This window comes from Typopeltis vanoorti, chromosome 16, assembly GCF_054136105.1.
Source record: "Typopeltis vanoorti isolate ZY-2024b chromosome 16, IOZ_Tvanoo_1.0, whole genome shotgun sequence".
Taxonomy (NCBI): domain Eukaryota; kingdom Metazoa; phylum Arthropoda; class Arachnida; order Uropygi; family Thelyphonidae; genus Typopeltis; species Typopeltis vanoorti.
Window position 1 is genome coordinate 63,105,958 of NC_143564.1, and position 24,958 is coordinate 63,130,915.

Here is a 24,958-nt window from a genome sequence, read left to right on the forward strand (position 1 = left end):
CTGTAATACCTTCATTTATACAACATTTGAGGGTGCCAAATTAGAACTTGAGATCTTTTATCCATTACGATTTGAATTATTTCACTCATTGTCACTTTTAAATTGTAATGTTGTTTGGCTTTGAGGACAGGTTTCAAATTCAGCAAAATATAGACCAGTTAATAAACATCCTTCTATAATTTACCTTTTTAATATTGTCTTTTAATTTCTTCTGATTATACTCAATTTTTTAATTAATTCTATCTTTCCTTTTTGATGAATGTCTGGATACCAAGAAAAGCTAACTTGCTTTTCTATTCCCCTTTTCCTGCAGTCAAAGGAAGCAATTCATTTGAATGCATTTGGTCTTCTATCTCTTCAGTTGTTTAAGTGATTTCATTACCATCAGTTTTATCTAATAACGGTCTTTCCATAGTTAACAAGGAAAGTGGCTCCTGCTGTTCTTGAACTTTTGGCCAAATTTCTGGTTAATAATTGTTGTGCTCTCCCTGCTCCTGCATCCCCTGAATACAGTTTGTTTGAAAGTGCTCTCTTCGATTGACTGAACTGAAAGATCTAGGAACTCATCTTTGCTAGCCTCCAACACATACATGGTCCTCACAGGTTCTACTGGTACTCCTGTTCTTTTGGCAAAAGTTCTGAGGGGGTTAAGTAATAACACAATGTTCAGAACTTTAACATTTTTGGCAGGTTTTACTCGAGCTGGAAATATGTCCAGTTGCTACAAAATTGAAATATTTAGCTTTGGAGAAGATGCTGCCTAAGTGGGTGTATCAACCCCAGGCTGTCTCTGCACAACTGGTTTTCAGCAAGATTTCCTTCCCAATGGATGTGTATGATTGTATCAAATTTTGTCAATATCAGTAGCAGCTTGAGTTTTGGTGGGCTATCCAGACTCGAGTTGTAATGTTTTTAGCAAAATTTGATACAGGTGTCACATTCCTTGTGAACGTGATCTTGCTGAAAAGCAGTTGTAATTTTTACTTGAGATACATTTTTTATGTTACTAATTATATCCCATTTTGAGAATATTAGTATTATTATTATTACTGCGACCTTCATGAGTCAGCAGTGATCGTGGGAGGTTCATTCAACTGACAACATACTTATCATACTGATTCTTAAAATCCTTAACACTCCTTGCATTAACAACACTTTCTGGTAATGGATTCCATTCACTGACAATTCTCCATGTAAAAAATCTACTCCTCACATCCCCTCTTCACCACACTCTTAATTAACTTTCAGGATTCTCCTCTGGCTTTTTTCCTCTCACCTTCTACTCCTTTCATGATCATCTCATCTGGATTAATCTGATAAAATCCTCTTACTAACTCAAAGATCTCTATCATATCACTTCTTTTCTTCCTATCCACTAAACTCGGCAATCCACATTTCTTCAAATCTCTCTGTAGCCAGCATTCCAACGTCCTGACATTGTCTTAGTCACTCGTCTCTGGACCCTCTCCAGTGTTTCCACATCACACTGAAAATTAGGTGACCAGATTTGAGTACAGTAATCCAAGTGTGGTCTGACCAGTGCCTTATACAGTGACACAACCACTTCCTTATCCCTGCATGTCAGAGTACTTCTTATCACAGCAGCACTACGATGTGCGGTCTACTGTCAACCATCACTCCCAAATTTCAAATATCATCCACTTCCTGCAGTATGGCACTGTTGATATAGTACACAGCCTTATATTTCTGCACTGTAAAATGAAACCAACACATTGCACTTATTAAAATTACAATCCCACTGCTTTGTCCAAGTCAAAAGTCTGTTCAAATCTTACCGAAGGGAATTAACATCAGCAGTGCTACTTATAATTCTTACCAACTTTGTATTATCAGTAAACAACTGTAGATCCCACGTCAGCCCACGATATATTTTACAAACAACTTAAACAGCAAGGGCCCAAGAACAGAACCTCAGACACTCCACTGGTTACCCTCCTTTTTTTGAGATACTGCTCCATTGCACACAATGGAGCAGTATCTCAAAAATAGCTCTCTGAATGATTCCTGCTGGAATTATTCAGAGAGCCAATCTCCTATCCATCTTACCAACATATTATCTATTCCTCCTCTGCAGCTTGTAAGCCAACTTATCATGTGGTAATCTATCAAGTGCTTTTGCAAAGTTCAAGAATATCACTGCATATGATTCTCCATTATATCTAACATACTCATTACCCTATCATAAAATGCAAGTAAATTGATAAAACAGGACTTACCCTTTATAAATCCATGCTGAGCATAATAAAGAATGCTATGGCCATCAACCCAATCCTGTATTCTATTTGTAACCAATCTCTACAACACCTTGACCACAGCAAAGTTATACAGACTGATCTATAATTGGAAATGTCTGTCCTGGAGCCATGCTTGTGGAGTGGTACTATTCTACCTTCTTTCCACTCCTTACCCACTGCAAGATTTTCATTAAGCAACCAGGTCAAGGGCACTATAGCCAACCGTGATGCACATTCCTTAAGAATACGTGGTGATGTGTCATCCATTCCCACAGCCTTTATTAACATCTAACCCAATCAACACATGATACACCTCTGATTCTTTCACTTGCAATTCTTCTAATGCTTGCCTCCCTTCTGTATATTGCACCACATCATTTACACTAGTATGATACCTTCTTCTTCTTTTCAGCCATTTTCTGTCCACTGCTAGACGAAGGGCTCCTCCAGTTCTTTCTACCTTTCTCTGTTCTTGGCAGAGAAAGATGGTTGACCAATTTTCCCCAACAAAATTTGACAATTCGTCACTTCACCTTCTTTTAGGACATCCTCAGCCTCATTTCCCTTCTTTTGGAATCCAGTTCATTAGTATGATGGTCCATGGCTCATCTTCTCTTCTGGATAGATGTCCTGTTCATTTCCATTATAGTTGCTTATGGTGAAGAATGATGTCAGTGATGTGAGTCTAGCTTCTTATCCAGGTGTTTCGCTTCTTATCTTTTGATAAGATGCCTAGCATCAACCTCTCCATTTTTCTTTGAGTTGTTGTTAGTTTATTTGGCAGTGCTTTTGTTAGCAACTAAGTTTCACAACCATATGTGATGATTGGAAGTATACACTGGTTAAATGTCTTCCTTTTTAAACAGAGTGGAACATCATTGTTTTGAAAAATACTTTTCAATTTTCTGAATGCACTTCAGGCAAGTTGAACTCTCCTATTTATTTCCTTTTGGAGTCCACAGTTTAGATCATAGGTTCCCAAACTTTTTCGGGCCATCGCCCACTTTGCAAGACATAAATTTTGTAATGCCCCCCATTATAACAGTTTTCCGTGTTCAAAACCGTTTGATATTTTTGACGTAAATAGCAACTAATGATACATTACTGCTTATGCTGTTAAATTTTTAAAAAGAAGTGGCCAATATGTGCTTCATCTTGAACACAGTTATTGCTATACCGATTTTGATGAAACGTAGCCCATATGTAAAGATTGTAAAATGTATGCTCAAATAACATTATGCACAGTTTCATACAATAGTTTAAATATCAAAATGTGGAATACAATTAAGAGATTGCATTGCATTAGCAAGAATCTTATTGTAATAATTAAAACACCATCAAATGTATTAGATGTTTATTTCGAACTTACAAAGTAAAAATACAAAGAAAAAATAACAAATTAATGTGAAGGATGAGCCTGGTACATTTTTAAAAGTTTGTTAAATCAGGTTCAACTTTCGTTAAAAACAGTCGTAAATCGCCACGCTCAGTTATATGAAATCGGTTCCTTTTCTTAGATAGTAAATTCACTACAGCACTAAACCCACGCTCAGTCAAATAAGAAGAGATGGAAATGCAATTAAAAATTTCTGCACTATTTCCCATAATCCAGGGTACAGTGTCGGTATTGATTTTTGAAGCCACAACTCTTGTTATCCAGTTTTGAATTTTATTTTTAGTTTTTCATTTGTTGTGAGTTCTATGAGTTCCACTTTTAAATTTGATGATCCTGCTGTGCTTACATGTGAGGAAGGATCTAGAACCCAATTTGGTATATTCATGTTTATAATATCCTTGAATCGCTCATTGAAATCAGCATGGAGAACCTCCAAGTGTTGGCAGTATGTAAGTAAATCTTCCTTTTTGAGAGTCACTGCTGATAAATTTGATAAGTGGCTGTATTCCCCTCGGCCTATATTCCGCTTGAACAGAAGTTTCTCTACAAAAGCGGCAATTTTTTGTTTTAATTAAATTCAATTCATCACCTTGTACTTGTAGATTGACTTCATTAAATATTTTATAGAGGTCTGTCAAATAAGCGATGTCATTTTTGGATGTAATCAGGTTGGCCCGCAATCCGTCGTCTCTGTTTTCTAGGAACTCTAGTACTGAATCAAACAAATTGTAAAATCGATTCAGACAAATACCTTCTGAAAGCCAGCGAACTTATGTGTGAAGCAGCAAATGATTGAAATCTTCATCGTTTTCACTACAAAGTTGGCTAAACAATCTGTCACTCAATGAATTGCTTCTAATCTTGTTGACTACTCTAATAACGTAATGGAGCAATGTGTGCAGGGGTTCACTTAAATTTTTCGCAACCAAATGTTGACGATGAAGAACACAATGTATAGCGAGTACATTTGGTACTGCTCGTTTCAAATGCGCTATGAAACCCTTGTGGCGCCCTGTCATTGCTGGAGCACCATCAGTAGCAGCAGACAAAATATTACGAATAGGAATGTCTTTCTCCTGAAAAAACTTATTCATGATATTAAACATAGATTCTCCCTTTGTATCTGCTTCCAAGTTTTTAGCAAATAATAATTCTTGACAAACTTTTTCTTCTTTTATGAATAGTACGTATGATAAGAGTAGTGGTTCATTATTTGGAAGAGTTGATTCATCGAGTTGAATAGAAAATTGGCATGCCTTCAAATAATCGCACAATGATTTTTCAACGTCTTCAGCCATTTCATCGATTCTTCTTTGCACTGAATTATTGCTCAAAGGAATTTTCCTGATGATATCTGACGCTGGCTTATGAAGCACAGTGTTTATTACTTCTTTTACTGCCGGCAAGGTTAATTCCTCACCAATTGTGTGTGGTTTTCCTGCTTTTGCGATTAATAATGAAATATTATAAGAAGCTTGTAATCCATCATTATCTTGTTTAGTGGACAACGTAAAACGTTTTGATATAGTTAGACGTTTAAAATATTTTTCTTCTAGTAGTTGAAAATAGGACGAATCTTTATCCTTTTTGTCGGCATGCATTTTAGTCAAATGCTCTTGTAGCCTAGAAGGCTTCGTTGCTTCATTTGAAAACACTTTTTGGCAAATCTAGCACATGGGTAATAATTGGTTCGTAGGAGACTGAATAAAACCATATTTCAAATACTCAATACTGTACTGTCGACATTTCTTCTTATATTCAGACAATAATGAAGTAATAAAATTTGAAAAATATTCACAAAATAAAAGATTTAACTTATACTTTGTATGACTCCACTTATCTCACACTTTCGACTGATGATTGTTGGCAAAGCACACAAAAAATAATGAAACTTATTCCTAAACCACTGGTATTTATAGATTTGAAATCTAGCCCGAATCGACTTGCATGCATTGACTTGTTTGCGATACCATCGTACTCATGCTTTGCATAAGTCACTGCAAGCATCCATATTCTGAATCGAGTGAATTACGTAATAGTTGACCGACATACTACTAGTTAGGAATTGTCTGCTGCGTGGATAGACTAAAGCCTGTATGGCATGATCATTTTTACAATAGCAAAAAATTAATAAATTTTTTAAGTATATAAAAAATAGAATTTAAAGTATCCTGTATGAAACGTTCAATTTTTTATTTTGCACGCAATCGCATTTTGTTCGTCCGACCATGACATTGTCCAAAAAATTATAAATAATAATTAATAAATAAAATAATTACACATGATATAAACAACAAACCTACAAAACATAACCACAGAAAACAGTATAATAAGTTTCGAATAATATTTGCTTTGTTTTTTCCCTCTAGTTAGCAATATAAGTTAGTACTAACTAGGCTAATTAAAATTTATGATTTTATTTCTTTCTTGCCTATATTTTACTCGTAATATTAAATTATATAAAATTGGATTTATTTTTATACAAATCAATTAGAAAAGTGGTTTTATATATTTTATATATATTTTGAAATGAAATATAACGAATATATTTACTACTGTAAACATAACCTATTATACAAGCATATATACATGCTCTATTTTCTCATTGACATAGAAAATTGACATCTATTTTTATCTGACATGGTAAATTTTCAAATGATTAAATAATTAAAATAGAAAATTGATAAAAAAATTGATCGTGTAAGACAGGCATAAGATGAATTAAAATGCAATATTTAAATTTTAAATGATTATCTAATGGGGTGCTTAAGGGTCAAAGCTGTATAACTGAGAGGAAACCTCCACATAGCCTTTAAAGGAATGCGGAGAACCGACCAGGGCTTCTGACCTAATGTCCAATCCTCAACTTCTCGTGGTGCACCCTGTTGGGTATCTACTTGAATACTGAATGAACACGGATGGGCTGGCAATTTGGGATTTAGTCGACCAAATTGTATTCTTATTGGTTAAACCAAAATAAAAAATGATGGTAGAACATGACAAAATTTCATGCCAGCTGGGGCATCGCCTGGTTAAACAAGGTCCCCATTGTTTTCGCCAGGGAACCAGGGCGAACAGCGAAAAGTCAGCTACTGGAACAAATCTGAGACTCTTTTCCATGAAATTGTTTTCTGTTATTATGTTTTTTGGTGTTAAGAAATTATTAAACATGATTTTAATCTTTTCTCTGTTTATTTTTAGACCGACTTTTCTGCTTTCATGATATAGGTCTTCTATCATTATATTAAGGTCTTCTGGAGTGTTTGCAAGAATTATATCATCTGCATATCTTAGGTGTGTTAAGTTTCTGTTATTAATTTTATACCAGGGTTTGTCCAGTTTATATCATTAAATATTTCTTGAACGACTGCTGTAAAGATTTTGGGAGATAGAGAGTCTCCTTGTTGGACACCTTTTTCAACTGATATTTTATTGCTACTTGTGTGAATTTGGACTGTTGATGTTGCAGTGTGGTGTATTTCATGGTAGAGGTCCATATATTCTCCAGGAACTCCCTGATTCTGGAGGCTCTGATTTTGCATTAGTTTTGATGGAATCAAATGCTTTTTCATAATCAACAAAGGCTAAACAAAGAGGCGATTGGTTTTCTTTTCCTTTTTCTATTATTTGTTTTACTGCATAAATATGATCACAATTGTGTTAAAGCCTTTACAGAATCCTGCTTGTTCTACTGGTTGATTTGAGTCTAGAAGTCCAGTACGATATATGCTGATAAACTGCTCATTCAGTAACTCCACTATATCCTTTGCAACAGGTAACCTTCGTATAACGCGGTACTTATACAACGCGGTTTTGATATAATGTGGTCTACAAATTGTAGTAACCATTGTTCAATGCTATACTTATACAATGCTGTTTCGATATAACACCGTCTACAAATTGTAGTAACCCTTTATCTTTTTACATATTTTTCACCGTTCGACTTAAAAATCAAATTTTATCTTCATTAAATTTGCATCTGCTGTATCACACAAGTAGTTATAAGAAGTGAATTTATATTAGGGAAAATACTCTTTAGCACACATGTACGTCAATTGTTACAGTATAAAGTGTTTATTGTTGAAAATTGCCTTCGTTTTTTTGCCAGGAAAGCACATTAGAAATCATAACTGTGTTAATCTCAAGCTGAGCACTATTTTCTGGTGAGTTATATGCATTATGTAATGCTTTTTTATATAAAAATTTATTTTTATAGTAATGGCCACTTAGAGGGCTTTTGCAATATGGTTGAAAATGAAATTAGTGAATTAATTAATAGGAAAACAGATTTAAATGAGAAGGAACTGGTACAATTAATAGATGATGTCGAACCAAATGGCGGGGAAAATTCTGCCGAAGATTCTGATTGTGCTGAATCCATTAAAGAATTCAGTTTAAAGAAATTAGCAGAAGGATTGGACTTAGCAAGAAAGTTAGGAAGTTATTTTAAGCATAATAATCCCTCAATGGAGTGCTCCGGAAAATTCACGATACAATTTGATATTTCTTTAGCTCCATATTATGAACTTAATAAAAAATTCAGCATAGTGGCAAGCAAAGTCTTATTACTGACTTCTTTATAACTAAACCAGCTGAAGAATGCAACGAGAATTATACTAATGGTGTCCAAGAGATTTCAAGTGATGATAACGTCTGGCCACTTATAAATAAAGAACATCTACGAAGTGTTGGTTTTGAAGAGAGTAATGATGATTAAAATATGCATTTTATTTTATTTTGCCTAAAACATTTATGCATTATATGCAGTAAAGTGTAGGTACAATTTGTAATTTTTATAAGTTTATACTGTACTATGTATTTGTTTCATAGTTTGTTTTCTTAACTTATATAAATTACCTGAATTAAATAAAAATATATTTCTGTTGGATATGTCGTTGTTTATATAATTAAAAAAAAAAAGATTTTGGAACATATCCCTATTTTTTCTGTGATCTGAGTTTCACATAATGCGATTTATATAACACAGCATTTCTACGGAACCTAACATCCACGTTATACGAGGGTTACCTGTAGTGGAAAAATTCCCTTGAATTAACTTTGGCCTGCACCTTTTCTTTCTTTACCATGCTCGTCACCTCTCTAGTCTGCACTTTATACTCTTAATGGATCCAATCGCCACCAACTGCCTTGTATCTCCTCCATAGCCTTTTCTTTTCCAGCACAGCTTGCTTGATTTCACTCCTACTCTATTTACTCGCTTAACCTTGGTCTGCAGTTATACATTGCTTGTGTCAGATACTGCCTTGTGAATTGCCATGGATTGTCAACATCCTTTCTACTCAGTACATCTACCCAACATACTGATGCTAGCTGACTACAGAGCTTCCCATAATCACCCACCTTTTAATCCCACATACATCCATTTTTGGCAGTAACCTTTTCTTGTTTCACTACTTCCCAAGCAAGTACCTCAGGATCACTCTCACCAACTGGTGACAGTGTCAATTCCTCATTAACAACTACATCTTGTGAAGTTATCACCAAATCCAAAACATTAAAACCTCTAGTTGCTTCAGTCACATGCTGCTTAAGATATTTACCTCTCAGAAATTCAACAAACTCACTCTCGTTGTTCCTATACGCCATCTCCTCCTTCCATTCTATATTCCTGTAATTAAAGTCTCCCCATCAAGATCACCTGCTATTTATATTCCCAACAAATTTGCCTAAACATTTCATAATCAGTAGTCTCTACATTCTCTGGCCTATAACAGCATCCTATCAGATATACCAGCCTGTTAATTTCAGCTTCACACCACACAAAGTCAAAATCTGTGCATGCACTATCAACTTCCACACTTTACGGACACAATTTCTCAGCAATCATTAACAGCACTCCCTTCCTCTTTTCACATTTCTATCCTTCTGGAAAATTATATATCCTTCCATTTCTATCTCCAACATAACATCCTCCTCAGACAACCAATTTTCACTTACTCCAATTATCCTTGCGCATACTGACTTAATCAATGCAACAAACTCAGCTATCTTCTTTCGAAGTAGTCACTCCTTATCCACGAAGGATACATTCCAAGACACCCCACAGATAGTACTGAAACCTATATATACTATGTTTTCTTGTACATACATACTTATAATAAAGTCATCATCATCATCGAATTCCTGCCATGTACCCTCAAGAGGTGTACAGGATATGATAGTACTATATGAAAAATTTACATAATTACTAACTTCCTATCTACAATCTTCCTCCAAATCAGTCTGTTACCTGTCAAGACTACAATATTATCAGATCTTATATTTCTGTCTTCTAAGGCACTTTTTACTGTATCAATCTGCCTATATCTTGGTCTTCCAGGGAGCCTTGTTTAACTGGGCAACGCCCCAGCCGGCATAAAATTCTGTCATGTTGTACCATCATTTTATGTTTTGGTTTAAGCAAATTAAGAATACAATTTTGTCAGCTAAATCCCAAATTGCCAACCCATCCTTGTTCATTCAGTATCCAGGTACATACCTAACAGGGTGCACCACGAGAAGGTGAGGATTGGATATTAGGTAAGAAGCCGAGGTCAGTACTCCGTATTCCTTTAAAGGCTATGTGGAGGTCTCCTCTCAGTTATACAGCTTTGACCCTTAAGCACCCCTTATAATAAAGTTTTATTTATAAATTAGACACAGTAAGAGATTAACAACAATAACTAATAATAAAATAGAATAATTATAACAACATACTGCAATAAAGTTATCTGAATGTGGATAGAATCTTAGCAACCTCAGCATATGTTTTTTTTTTTTAGGTTTCTTTGGCATATTGGCAGGCTCACTACTCTTGCATTTTGGGACCATTATTAAGTAAAATAAGAGTTTCTTGAGCACAAGCACTGCAATATTGCGACAGTTGATCTGATAACCAAGAACTACTCAGATTGGCGTGCAATTCCAAATATTCCTGATAGTCCTAAGGGCTGAAATGTGCATGTAACTTTCTCCACCTTTGCAATGAGTTGCCCTGGTATTGAACTACCTCTGGGATTAGCCGAATTGTCTACTACTAAAAGAAAGAGCCATACAGCTTCATTTCGGCGATGTAAAATTACATAGGCAAAGTGGATATTAGATCCAACATTATTTCAAAGCCGAATATTTGTAGAGACTATGAAAGTTTCGTAAGTTGAACTGAGAGCTCACGATACAATCATCGGCATCCCCGAGTTGCACCACCTACTTTACTCAAGTAGCTAAGGCAACTTGGGGATGCCGATGATTGTATTCTCGTGAGCTCTCAGTTCAACTTATGAAACTTTCATAGTCTCTACAAATATTCAGCTTTGAAATAATGTTGGATCTAATATCTACTTTGCTAATGTAATTAAAAATTGTTTATTTCTGGAATTTTCCATTTAATATCTTTGGATCAGGATTGACCGCAGATAGCTGAAACTGTGGATAGCGAACTCGCGGATAAGGAGAGACTACAGTACTCCTTACATTTGTGTACATACAGGATTAAAGGGTTAGGAAGTCATTGCTGCTCTCTATGTGTGGCCCATTGGAAATCTCTCAATTTTTTACTGTTCTAACTTTGCTTCCTACCATTATAAGTATAACTGGTGAATATGCCTTGGTGAATATAACCATAATAATGTCCAAAATTATAACCATAATAATTTATCTCTGGTTTCCACAACTTGAACTACAACTGTATGTTTCCCACTGCCATAAAGCATGAAAGAAAATATCCTATTAGCCTCTATCATCTCTTTTGAAACTTTAGTCATTGTCTTGTCTCTTCCCGTCCAAGAATTTCAATTCCTATTGTTTGCATCCTCAGAGAAATTAGTACCTTTTGATGAATAGATATGGTACGGAGATAACAGTAGAACAAGAAATAGTTGAATTTCTGAGCAATCACTTTTTATGAGTGTATCATAGGTGGAGATAACACAGATTTCAGAATAAAGGTAGAAAACTAAAGTGCTCAGGATACTGCAATATCTTGATGTGAATACAACAGTAAGATTATATGGGATAATCTGCTTGTGTATTACAACAAAGTGAGAGATGAGAAGTGCTTATGATCAGTCTATTTAAAGGAGTGGAAGAAGGAAAGACCACTCCTTTCCATAAAGGAAGCAACAATGGTGGAGGCAGCATATTACAGCTTCGTCACCATTTGGGAATGGTGGTTCATCATACTCCTCATCTACCAAGAAAAAGAGCTTTCCAGTCCAATCTATCCACAGCCAAGTTATTTCAAGTTCTATAAGTTTGGACTTTATGTTCTTGACGTTTTCTATCCATTTCCTTCTTAGTCTTCTGGGCATTATCTTAACTTCTATCCTTCTATTTTGGAGAATGAGGAAATCTTTCAGTAAGCATTCTATACACACATCCCTACCACTGTAACTGTTTTTATTTGATTCTTGCAATTATTGGAATATGGTAAAGTTATTCTTCTCTGATCTCAATGGTTTTCATTTCAGTCATGCTGTTCAATTTATTTTCTTCAAGCACTTATCTTCAAAGCCTGTTCAATCTCTGCTCTTTCTTCTGTTTGATAACCCAACTGCAACGTATACTTTGATTTTAAGTTCTGAGAAATGACCATTTTTCTATATATTTGCAAGTTTAATCACAATAGACCACAATAAATTAATTCTATGTTTGATAATTTCTTCATACTTTAATCTGTCTAAATAATTTTTTCTTAAAACCTGTTCCAGTGCATTTCCTTCAACTTCTAAGTTATTCTCCATTACTGCCAATGTTTATTTGTTTTGGAAGTTTATTTTTCACTTGGTTAGACTATAATAAATTTAGTTTAATTTAGTTTGGTTTAAGAATAAACCTTTTCTTTGGTAGATACTGAGACAAGGAGTGATGAGAACTTGGTCCACCTTTGCTCGGAGTTGCCTGGTGTTGCACTACCTTACCCCAGTCGTGAAGATATTTTCAGGTGCAAACTTTGTTTGTTTTTCTAAAATTTATCTGCATAGAAGTCTTTGTTGTTTGTATGTTGGGTTTCAATATTTTTATATATTTTTAATCCTTTCATTCATTTTTAAAATTATGGAGACAACTACTGTGTTATAGTAAAACTCCAGTTTAATATAAACCAAAGCAATCACCCGATGTTTCAAACTTCATATCAAGGTCATCAATATCTGGACTATACACATATATACAAAGTAACAAGCTATAATCTGATCCACAGAGTATGCTAAAGTAGCACTAATTTGGTCAACTGTTAACACTACTGGCCTGACCTCTGCCAAAATCCAAGGTCAGGCCAGCTTTTTCTAGATATGGGAATTATTCTTCCCAATTTCTAGTCATTATGAAAAAAACAATGTTAGTGATCATAAATTGTGTTGTTTTGCAAAATTCAAGGACTCTATTGCCTTTCATTACTTTCATCAATTGCAAATTTCCCCATTACATCCTCCATGTTCTCTGAATACATGACTTATTTCGTATCTAAAGTCTTCCGTTACTATTATCTTTTCTATTAGCATTCTTCTTCCACCTATCTATGTTCTTGGTCGAGTAGAGTACCTTGATTAGGGATCACAAATTAATACAGCAGCACATCACCTATTCTACATCACCCAAGTGCAAATATTTATGACTGTAGATATCTGTGTTCACAGAGCCAGTTTGCCTCTTTTTGAGAGACAAAAAAAACCAAGCATCTGGGATAAAAACCATCTATTTCATGTGAGATTAGCTAACTCACTATTTGATCAAAAAGACCTGATAAAGGTTCCTCATGTCATAGAGGGATTTTGAAACCAGATCTCATGAACCAAAGGGCTCATCTATCTATACCAACTGATCTACAGAGGGGTCTTCTATTTGTATTATCAACCTGTATTTGCAGATTTGAGAAAAATTCCTCACATTCCTCATCTCCGTGAGAGTAACCTGTATTATCTTATTATGCATGATTTTAATTCTGAAGATACTGGGATAATTTCAGAGTCACTTAAGTCCCAAAACCAGATAACTGGGTGGGGACCTCAACATCGCCTTTAAGGAATGGAAAGAACCAACTGAGGTTTCTGACCTCATGTCTAATCCTCACCTTCACTTGGTGCAATCACATCAGTAAGTATCGATTAAGTACTGGGTGAACAAGGATGGGCTTAGCCAACCAAACTGTATTCTCTATTCCTTAAATCAGAAACATACATGATAAAACATAATGAGATTTCATGAACTGGGATGTCACCTGGTTAAACAAAGTTCCCTGTTGTTTTAATCAGAGAACCAGAACAAACAGTGAAAAAAAGAACTGAAAAAGTAACATGTAGACATAACTGCCATTCATCATCATCATCACGAACCATGTGCTCACTGCCCGTTGGTGTCAGATGCCTCCACTACCTTCTTTCACCTTTCTTTGTCCGGTGCACAGTGTTGCAGTTTCTGTACACCCATTCCACATCAGTCCTTTATATCATCTATCCATTCTCTGTATTGTCTACCTCTTCTGCTTAAACCATCCAAAATACCAAACATAAATGTCTTTATCTTCCGGTCCTCACTCATTCTACAGATGTGTCCAAATAATTATAGCTTCCATTTTATAATCTTCTGCATTAGATTCTCTTTTGGTTGTATCTTCCGATAGAGCTCTTCATTTGTGATTTTCTGTATTCTTATCTGTATATTCTTATCTGTGACTTTCTGTATTCCCATCCTATTCCCTAGACTCTTCCTGTAACAAGTTCTTTCAAATGCCAAAATTATTTTTCTTAATTCCTTATTAATTACCCATGTTTCAGATCCATACAGTACACCGCTAAAGATGCATGTTTCCAGTACTTTTAGTTTTGTTTGAAGGCAGATCACTTTACTTTTCCAGATTATCCATGGACTTCAAATTTGTTCTTCCCTTTGCAATCCTGATCTTTATTTCTTTTTTACAGTCCAAATCATAACTGTAGACTCAAGCATAAAACATTATTCAGGAAAAAATGAAATATTTCGAAAACAAGAACCAAACCTTCAGGTCTGGTTCTTGTTGTTTTCAAGTGAATGTTTTCTTCAGGTTCTGGCAAACTTGAAGAAAACATTCACTGATACAGGTAGGTACATGTGGGGAAGTTATCTGTTAGTATAGAAAAATACACACCATAGAGGACAAAAGAAGTTAAAGCAGCAGTCCTGGAAAAGAATAAAGCCCAATGAAAACTCCTGGCAAAGAAGTCAGCAGATGTCCTAAAAGAATACATAGCAAATGTAAAAGTGCTAAGCTATGAGCAAAAGTAGGGGGAAGGGAAGTCATGGAAAGACTGGGAAGAATATAAAAGATAAATATCAAGAAGGTGGCTAACTGTTAAGGAGGCTATTAGTAAAGCTTAGAAATGGAAGGATACTGTAAAAGGAATCAAAAGATGACAAAAGTGACATGAAAACTGAAGATAAAGATATTCTAGATGTCTGAAGTAATTACTTTGAAAGAGACTGTTAAATGAAACAAGCAGTTTCATTTAACAGTCTCTTTAAAAGTAAAAATAAAAAGTCAAAATCTAGTAAAAAAGAGTGAAGAGAAATGCAAATAGGGGTGCATATCAATACTAGAAATAGATAAAGCCATCAAAAACTTGAAATGTGGAAAGGCAGCAGGAGTAGATGACATTTTATCAATGCTCAAATATGGAAGTATGGAGTTTTGTAGTGACTGCTCTGCATAATTCAGAGGGCCTGATCAAAAGAACAACATTTGTTTCAGTAACACAAATTATGTTGATCTTCTAATTATCCAATTCTTCTGCTAATACCATATCTTTTCCTTTCATGCAACTTATGTTAATAGTGTCAATCATGAATTCTGCCAATGTTGAGGTGGAGCATGTTCCAATAGTACCCTGGTTCCCTGAGAAAGACAGTAGGTTCTTGTCCATTAAATTTTATCATCGTAACATCATTTTGTATTTTGGCTAAAGCCAACAAGAATGCAATTTGATCAGATAAATCCAAAATTATCAGCCTCATTCTTTATGTATCCAGATAGATATACCTTCTTATTACATGGTGCACCACAAAAAACGTGAGGATCGGATATTAGGTCAGAAGCCCTGATTGGTTCTCTGAATTCCTTAAAAGGCTAAGTGGAGGTCTTCTCTCAGAAAACCAGCTTCAACTCTTAACTGACTTCAAGGAATTACAGCAGATCTTAAACTTTGCTAGTAGTGAATATAATCCTGAAAATAAAAATGTTACTCCCAAACAATAACAGAGAGAGACTAACAAGAGAAAATCATATCACTCTTAGACAATGATAGTTCAGTACATTACAGGAATTTCTAAAAGAATCAAAAAAATAAAATAAAATACTCAACAAATTTCAATTACAAACCACTTATAAACCAACATATAAACTGGCTTCCCTTGACTACTCTTTGTTGAGGTGTACAAAAAACATAGAAAATATAATATAGGACATGAAAAAGTTGTTGGAAGAGGCGAGAGTGAAGAATGAGAAAGTGAAAATAGTAAATATATTACTTAGATATGATAAAAACGAATTAAGAAAAAAGGCTATGATGGCAAACAGTTCAACAAGTAGACTGTGTAGAAGGAATGGAATGGATGCGAGTTTTCAAGACTCCTAATGTGTTGGCATTGGGAGTCTCGAAAAATATTGATATAAGACCTAACACAGTCAGGGAAACTGAATTCTAATGGGAGAAATTGTGAGAATCTGTGTGTAAGAGTGACAATATTAGGTAACTGTGTTAATGACAGGAATGGTTATTATGGAAATTATCATGTTCGACCGGTTTGGACCTATCAAGCACGTGTAAACATGTCTGAATCATTTTGGATAAGAACAGAGATCTGCAAGTTGTCAAGCTGTGTCATGCAGACCACAGACAAGTGTACGCAGAAGAGCATGAAAGTAATTTATTATGTCTGTATATGAATGCTAGAAGTATCAGAAACAAATGAGTGAAGTTTGTTGCCTTGGTTAATATATTAGGACCTCATGTTGTAGGCATTAGTGAGACCTGGATATCAGAAGCAGACATACTAACTGGTATTGAGTGCAAAGAGTATTTTTAGGAAGGATAGACAAGATAGGAGAGGAGAAGGCATGATGCTAATGATATCAAATGTCTTGAATCCAGTTAGAGTTCAGACCTATGACTGCAATAACAGTAACAATTTTTCATGTGGCAGTAAGTTTGAAGCCATCTGGTGTGAGGTGGAGTCTAAACAAGATTAAATACACAGTGGGATGTTGTTAAAGACCTGTGGATCGGTTGCTAGAGTTGTAGAAATGCATCAACAAATAAATAAGATGGATGCAAAAAAGAGTAATCATAATGGGGGACTTTAATTATCCAAACATTGACTGGGTAGCTATGAAATCACATGAAAATAATTAAATTGAATTTCTTCAGGTGTTATGAGACAACTTCCTCTAGCAACATGTGACAGAAGGAATTTGAGATCAAAGAGTGTTAGATCTGATTACAGTGTCAGAGGGAGTTTCAGTTAAAGACATAACAATTCTGCCTCCATTGGTGACAGTGATCATGTGGTACTCACTTGGGAAGTGGGTAAGTTTATGAATGTTACATTCAGAAAAGGTTACATGCTGAACTACAAAGCAGGAAATTATGACCAACTGAGGAGTATACTTAGTTCAGTGGAATGGGATCAGTTGCTGGATGGGAAGAATATCGACAGTGCATGGGAAGCATTCAAACAATACTTAAATGATGCAATATCAGAATATGCCCCAACAGTTTGAAGAACAAATAGGGTAGGAGTCAAATGGATGTGTAATCTTATCAAGCAAAAGATTTGTAAGAAAAGGATGACATGGAAGAAATACTGTGTACATAAGGATGATCTCTGTTATGAAAATTATAAGCAGCAGGCTAGAATAGTCACAAGTGTTGAGTTGAAAGCTAAGTACGAGTATGAAAAGAAACTGGCTCTGCAAGTTAAAGACAACCCAAAAGAATTCTAACTTTATGCTGTAAGTAAAAGAAATATTAAATTTGAAAGAATAACTCTACTGAATGCAGATGGTATGCAGGTGACTGATGCAGAAGTGATTGTTCAACTAATGAGCAATTTGCTAAAAGCTATTAACCTGGTGTATGCAACATTGAACTCACTGCTACCTCTTCACCATATGAGGAAACTCAAGTGGATGAGGAAGAACTACAAGAACTGTTGCAAAAACTGAATAAGAGTTCTGCAATAGGAACTGATGGAATATCAGCACAGGTGCTAAAAGAGTGTTCAGCTGAACTGGCTATTCCTTTGGATACATCGGTCTTTACTGATGTATCCAACTATTGACCAATCAGTATCTCAGGAGTGGTGGTGAAAATTTTGGAAAAATAGTAAGGGCTCGAATTCAGAAATGGGCTGACAGTGAATCTGAACTTTGCAATGAACAGCATGGGTTTATTAAGAGAAAGTCATATTTTAGCAACTTGCTCACATTCTATAATGTTACCACAGAACTAGGAAAGTGGAATGGATACACCATGATACTTTTGGATTTTGCTAAGGCTTTTGACAGACTACAGCATGGAATACTGTTGCATAAATTGGAGAATATGGATTTGTATTATAAAATATTAGCATCATAAGAGGATGGCTGACTGACAGATATCAAAAAGTGGTATACAGGGGATGTGAGTCTGCAAGATTTAAGCAAGATTTGTAAGTGTAATACTGCACTCTCAGTATGAAGTTTAATAAATATAAATATAAAAATAACTAGTGGTGTACCACAAGGATCAGTCCTTGGCCGATTGTTATTCAATCTGTACATTATTGATATTGGGAAGGATTTGACAGGCGATACACAGATATTTGCTGGTGATTCAAAGATAGGTACTGTAATTAGGATTGCTGCTGATATGCAGTATGTGCAAAATGATTTGAATAGGCTTGAGTTGTCAGCATGTGAAAATGACTGTCATTTCACTGTTAATAAAAGTAAAATCATGCACTTTGGCATGATACATATCCAATGTAATATTATATTGGTGGGATTATAATTGAAGAAAGTGATGAGGCTAGGGATCTTGGAGTTTTAGTTGACAGGAAGTTGAAGTTCAAGGGTCATATAGCAAAAATTGCAAATACAACTCGGAGAATAATGGCAATGCAATCAGAAACGAACCTTGACATGTAATGGTAAGGAAGTTATTTTGCCTCTTTACAAGACCTCACTTGGACTATTGCATGCAGGTCTGGTGTCCTGGTTTCTGTGGTGATTCTGATACAGTAGAGAGAGTGAAAGGAGAATGTCAAAAATGATATCAGGATTGTCGAATACAGATTATGGAGACGGATTGAAAATTTGTAACTTCTGGAAGGGTTATACAGCATTTCAGTAGACAGAATTTTTCATTTTATGGAGGGTAGGGCAAGGGCATTCATGGAAGTTGAGAATGAATGCTGTCAAGAAGGGGGTTAGGGCTAGATTTTTCTCATAGAGTAGTGCATGATCGGAAGTGATTGCCGTTGGATGTTGCGTAAGTAGTGCAAATGAATTCAAGAACAGGTATGACAGCTAGTGCAAATAGTAGAAGTCATCTTAACTCTCTTAATAAGAATAATAATAACTTCCTAATTATAAACAGTCAAGTAGTTATGGTCCTTAAAAAAAAAAATAACACCAAAATTATGTAATTGTAAATGATTACAAAGTGGACTAGCAGACCATGTGCTCAACATCTTCATGAATAAGATGGAGAAAAACTACTTCCTTAGAAAGACAAATCAGAAATAACACTCATATATTAAACATATCAGGATGTAAAAATTTACAAATATTTGGAAGATTACCATCAGCCTAAATCAACAAAAACAAATCACCTCTGATTGCACCCACAAGGCATGGCCAAAATATTTAAATTCCTGCCTGAAATGTATTGTTCTTACTCAATTATGCTTTAATTGCATTGTTATCATTAACAAAGAAAATGCCTCAGTTTATGGAAGAGAAATAATGCATTAAAATATTTATTTTTTATCTGCTGTGTTGTGATCAGAGTAAAGGAGTAACTATAGATTCAACAATAATCAAGAAGAAAATCTTGAATGCAAGTGATAACACTCAAGGTGGACAAACATCACAATGGGAAAACAGACAATGAAACTTATTTGTGCCTATGGTCTCATAGGAAGGTTTGACTTAGGAAGAAGTAGAGGAATTATTTGAGTCATTGGAAAAAGCATCTAATGTAAAAAAAAAAAGTTGGTCCTTGGTCCAAAATAGGAAATGAATACAAAACAAAGAAATTAACTGGAAAATTTGGAGAAAAGGGCAAAGCTAATGATAATCGTAAGTGCCTTCCAAATTTCTGTTCAGGACATGGACTGATTTCACTAATAACAGTCAGTCCTTGACTTACAATGTAGTTACATTCTAATGAAACCACTGTAAGTCAGAAATCATTATGTGAACCATGAGAATATGTTAACAATCAACATGCCTGAATGTTAAAATGTATAGTTTCGTTAATTTTTAAAAATTAATTTTACTGTTTGTTTGTGAAATCATACAATGTACATTTTCCTTTCCATAACTGAAATCAAATTATAACACAAAAGTACTACAGTATTTAAGTAAAAGTAATACAGCATACTGTAATAAATAATGAAACATTAATATAAAACATGTCTGTGCACTTACTAGTAAAAAAATCAAGATGGAAATGCTAATTCTTCAAAGTTGCTGCTTTATTAACTGGACAATTCACCAGAAGATGCAGGGGAGGCTAGGAAATCAACACATTCTTCAAATTCAGGAATTGTAAGAAAGCATTCGATAATGATTCACTAGATGCATAACTTGTGGAAAGTCTAGACCAGTGTTTCTCAACTTTTTTGGATCATGTCCCACCTCAACGTTTCAAAGATTTTGATGCCCCTCCTCTAGCATAATAGTCAACCAAGTTCCAAAAAAGTATAATATAAATATGTATAAATATGTACATTTTAAAATTGCCCCCCCGTACGCCCCACGTTGAGAAACACTGTTCTAGACTCATCTTCAAGAATGAGATGACAGCAGGAATGGACTTCTTTAAAAATATATGCATTATGTTCAGCTTAGTCTGCACAGGTTTCCTTAATTTCCTTTTCTGCATAAACCATCTGCAGCAAGCAGCTTGCATCATTCTTCTATTTTGTTAAATTTCTTCATGTTGGGATCCATTTCCTCTTCTTGTTCTGCTTATTTTCTCTCTCTCTCTCTCTTCTTTCGCAACTTTGTGCTTCTAGCTCTATAAGGCCTTCGTTTATGAGCTCTTCTTCTTCCACAACTGCCAACAAATCATCTACATCTTCATACCAACCTCCAACTCCATCCTCTTCTTCTTTCTATGATTCTACAGACCAAATTGAGCCTTGGTCCCCTAGATTTGTTGCCTTCAACCTTTCTATCTAGGATTTTACTTCTCCAATTGGGACATTGAAATGTGATGTTACTATCTTAATCACTGGTAACTATCCATCTTGGTCTTGGTTTTCCCCTTGATCTTTTACCAAGAATTCTACTATTTACAGTCTTCTTGAGAATATTTTCATTTTTCATATGAAAAACCTGTCTCGACACTGCAACTTTTTGGACTTGATTTTACTAGATAGTGTAGGTTCTTTACAGAACCTACACTATCTACAGACATGATATAACTCATGTCTGTAGGTTTTCTACAGACATGAGTTCACTAGGCTAAATATTTTTCCAAGCATTTTCCTTTCCATAACTGAAATCAAATTCTCTACCCTCGCCACAGATATCCAGGTTTCACATCTCCAAAGTTAACAATTGGATGAATAATCCATTTATATATTTGTATTTTAGTTTCCAATGAATATCTTCGAAGCTGAATAGACATGAGATAAAAAGCCTCACTGTCCCTCCAGCTCCTTAGCAAGACATTATCTTGTGACTAATCTCTTGAATGAAGATATATTTTCAGCAGCTTCTTCCAAACACCATTCATACACTCTACTGTCACCTCACTCCATGGTGCATCCACAAGATAATAAATTCCTTCCTTCCAGAAGTCTCTGAAGGCATCTCACTCTCAGTAGTAGCAATAGCCTGTGCAAAAGTATTTCTTGAATAATATGCATTGAAGACAGCAATAACATCCTGGTCAATAAGTTGCAGAAGTGAGATTGTATTCAGTGAATGTTAATGGGATGGCGAAAATAATTCACAAGCTGATCTTAAAATTTTTCACAGGTTGCCCATGCACTTCAATTACTACTCTTAAAAGTCACTGGGAGTCAATGTGAGATGATCTTTCGATACCTTGTGTTCTGGAAGTTTCCTTTCATCTTTCATAATGTACGTTCTTTTGGACATTTTTTTCGAAAGAGATGGATTTTGTTCAAATTGAAACACTTAGTGAAACACACTATCCAAGAAACCATAAACAAGCTCTTCAAAGTTTCCCACAAATTCACTGGAAGCAGCAGCATAATCTGCTGATGCTGCCTTCTCATGCCTAGTAGTTGGTTTGATACCAGTTAGAAAATTAAGCTAGTCATAAACCTCACAACTTCTACATGAGTGCAATATCAATTACATATAAAATGCATACTGTTTTCCATTTCAAGAATATGGTGCATATGCACCATATTCTTCAAATGCACACAGCCAACTGACTGACTGCAGCTCCAATAATGTTGATAACACATGCAATATTTCAGTGCCTTTAACTATCCAAGGACAAGTTTCAGTTAGCAAACTGAGTGCACAAGTTTATTTTATATATGCAGAAGCAGGAGGCAGAATAGTCTGACAAAGCAACTTTTTATAACAACTCTGTAAATTTCAGATAAAACGAATTTCAGAAAATATCACAAATCATATGACTTTATAAATACCAGTTTCATTTTTTAATTTCCTTTTCTGACTTGAGGAAATGTAAAGAAGATTTGCAATTTTAATATTATTGGTTGCAGATAACTCCAGAACACAGATTTCATTAAATCTGTGTTCTGGATTTATCTGTATTTTTTTTTTTTTTGGAAAAAAAAAATGGGAGGAAGATAGAAAAGAAAGCACACCTTCAATGCTAACTGCAGCTTGGTTTCTAGGTAAAATTACTATATCCAAGCTCAGCGAGAGTTAAAAATCACAACATAAAATGGACTAGACCAATTAAAACAACAGGCATTAATTATCGCTATTTTAATATGACATCAGATTTTTTATTTTTATTTCATTTTTTATTATTTTTTTTTAAAAATACTGAAGCAATTTAGTTATCGATAATAAATTGTGCACAAACTACACAAAAAGATACACATATATATTTTTGTATAGATAACTGCAAGATGAATATTTTTTGTCCATTTTCTTAATAAAGTTACTTACTCTATATATAATATATACAAAAATTTAATTGGGAACATATACTTCAGTCTTCTCTCAAAAGGATAAAAGGATTATATAATTAGCTAAAATGAAATGTTTCACGTACCCAGACTTTGCATACTACTGATTGTTTCACCATGCGAGTTCACACTATTTTTTTCAATAAGGGGCCCATCAAGAAGTGGGGATGTTGTACAGGAAACATTAGCTCCAGTTGGTGTTAAATCTTCATGGGATAACAAATTTACTCCTCTGAAATCACATAATAAAAAATTAATCTAAAAGAAATGCTGAAAACATATTTAAAAGTTTATTTTTAGACAAATGAAACAACAACATCTAACTTTATCTAAATGTTCAATGGACATCCACAGATGTGTATGGTCACTCCGATGCTCAGTGATATGCCACTCCAGGTCTCGCCATGTAGTCCTGTTGTTTGCTTTTCTGGAGACTAACTCTCTGAAGATTAGTTGTTCCACACACACCATCCATCCATCCATCTCATTGATGGTCTACGCCTTCCTCTTTTTCCAGGAATTTACCTTCTATTATTGTTCTGAGTCCTTCCATCCTTTCAATGTGTCCAAAATATTTTAACTTTCTTTTGTAAATATCCTTAAGGAGTCTTAAAGTTCTACTGATCTTTTCTAACACCCATTCATTTGTATGCCTTTCAGTATATGATATCCTCAACAGCCTTCTGTAGCACCACATCTCAAAAGCAGATATCCTTTTCTTATCTGACTTCTTTAGGTTTCAAGTCTCACATTCATAAGTCGCTGTTGGAAAAACAACTGCATCCAAAATCCTCAACTTTGTTCCCATGGAGATAGATCCATCGTTCTAGATTTTAGACAGGTCTCTGACTGTTGTTTTAGCCATTCCTAACCTTCTTCTGATGTCTTCTGAACAGCAATTCTTCATATTAATAATGGATCCCAGGTACTCAAACTTGCTGACTTCCTCAATTTTTTTTCCATTAAGGTAAACTTGTTTCTCAAGAGCTTCCCTGTTTGTATTTCATTTGAGAACCATAATCTTTGTCTTGCTAGGATTGAGTTGAAGCCCTCTTTTATTATTGATCTTGTTAATTATGTCAAGAATTTGTCCTAGTTCTTCCATGTCATAACAAAGAAGTACAGTATGATCGGTATACCTCAGATTACTGATCAATCTACCTCCTGTCCTAATTCCTGTCTTGAGTTATCCAATGCTTCACACATAATGTCCTCCGTATATATACTAAATAAGTGAGGAGAAAGTAAACATCCTTGCCTTACTTCTTTTCCAACCTGAAGCCAATCAGTCAATCCAACACCTGTTCTTACTGTGGCTTCTTACTTCCTGTACAAGTTGGCTATCAACCTGATAGTGTGTTGAGGAAAACCCATTCTTTTCATTACTTCCCACAGTTTCACATGCTGAACACAGTCAAAAGCTTTAGAGTAGTCTAAGAAACACATTACCAGAGGGAGTCTAAATTCTTTATATTTTTCTATGATTTGTCTAAGGCAAAGGATCTGATCTCTGGTGCCTTTACCTTTCCTAAAACCTGCTTGTTGCTCGGGCATCTCTGCCTCAACTTTGGCCTCAATCCTATTTAGCATGATCTTCAATAAAATTTTGCTTGCATGAGATACTAAACTAATAGTTCTAGTATTAGTTTAGTATCTCGAGTGTTTCATAGATTGATTACAAGGATATGGGAGACATGATCATGGCCTAGAGACTGAAAGAAGTCTGTTTTCATATCACTACATAAGAAAGGAGATATGAAAGTGTGCAATGGTATGAAAACAGACTTCTTTCAGTCTCTAGGCCATGATCATGTCTCCCATATCCTTGTAATCAATCTATGAAACACTCTTATATCTCCATCCCCTGTGGCCTTAATTAACTCTGCTGGGATTTAATCTGCACCTGGTGCCTTATTGCTGTTAA

The 24,958-nt window shown here is 35.0% G+C and overlaps 1 protein-coding gene across 3 annotated transcripts in view; it reads right to left on the reverse strand.

Annotated features, from left to right (window-relative positions):
- The window catches only part of Gapvd1 (GTPase activating protein and VPS9 domains 1), a 475,307-nt gene that overhangs the window by 182,284 nt on the left and 268,065 nt on the right, over positions 1-24,958 (reverse strand). For all 3 annotated transcript variants that reach the window (XM_090406248.1, XM_090406249.1, XM_090406247.1), the window contains one exon: positions 23,121-23,266. In XM_090406248.1, coding sequence (XP_090262374.1) covers positions 23,121-23,266 — 146 coding nt within the window. The remainder of the gene's footprint in view (positions 1-23,120; positions 23,267-24,958) is intronic.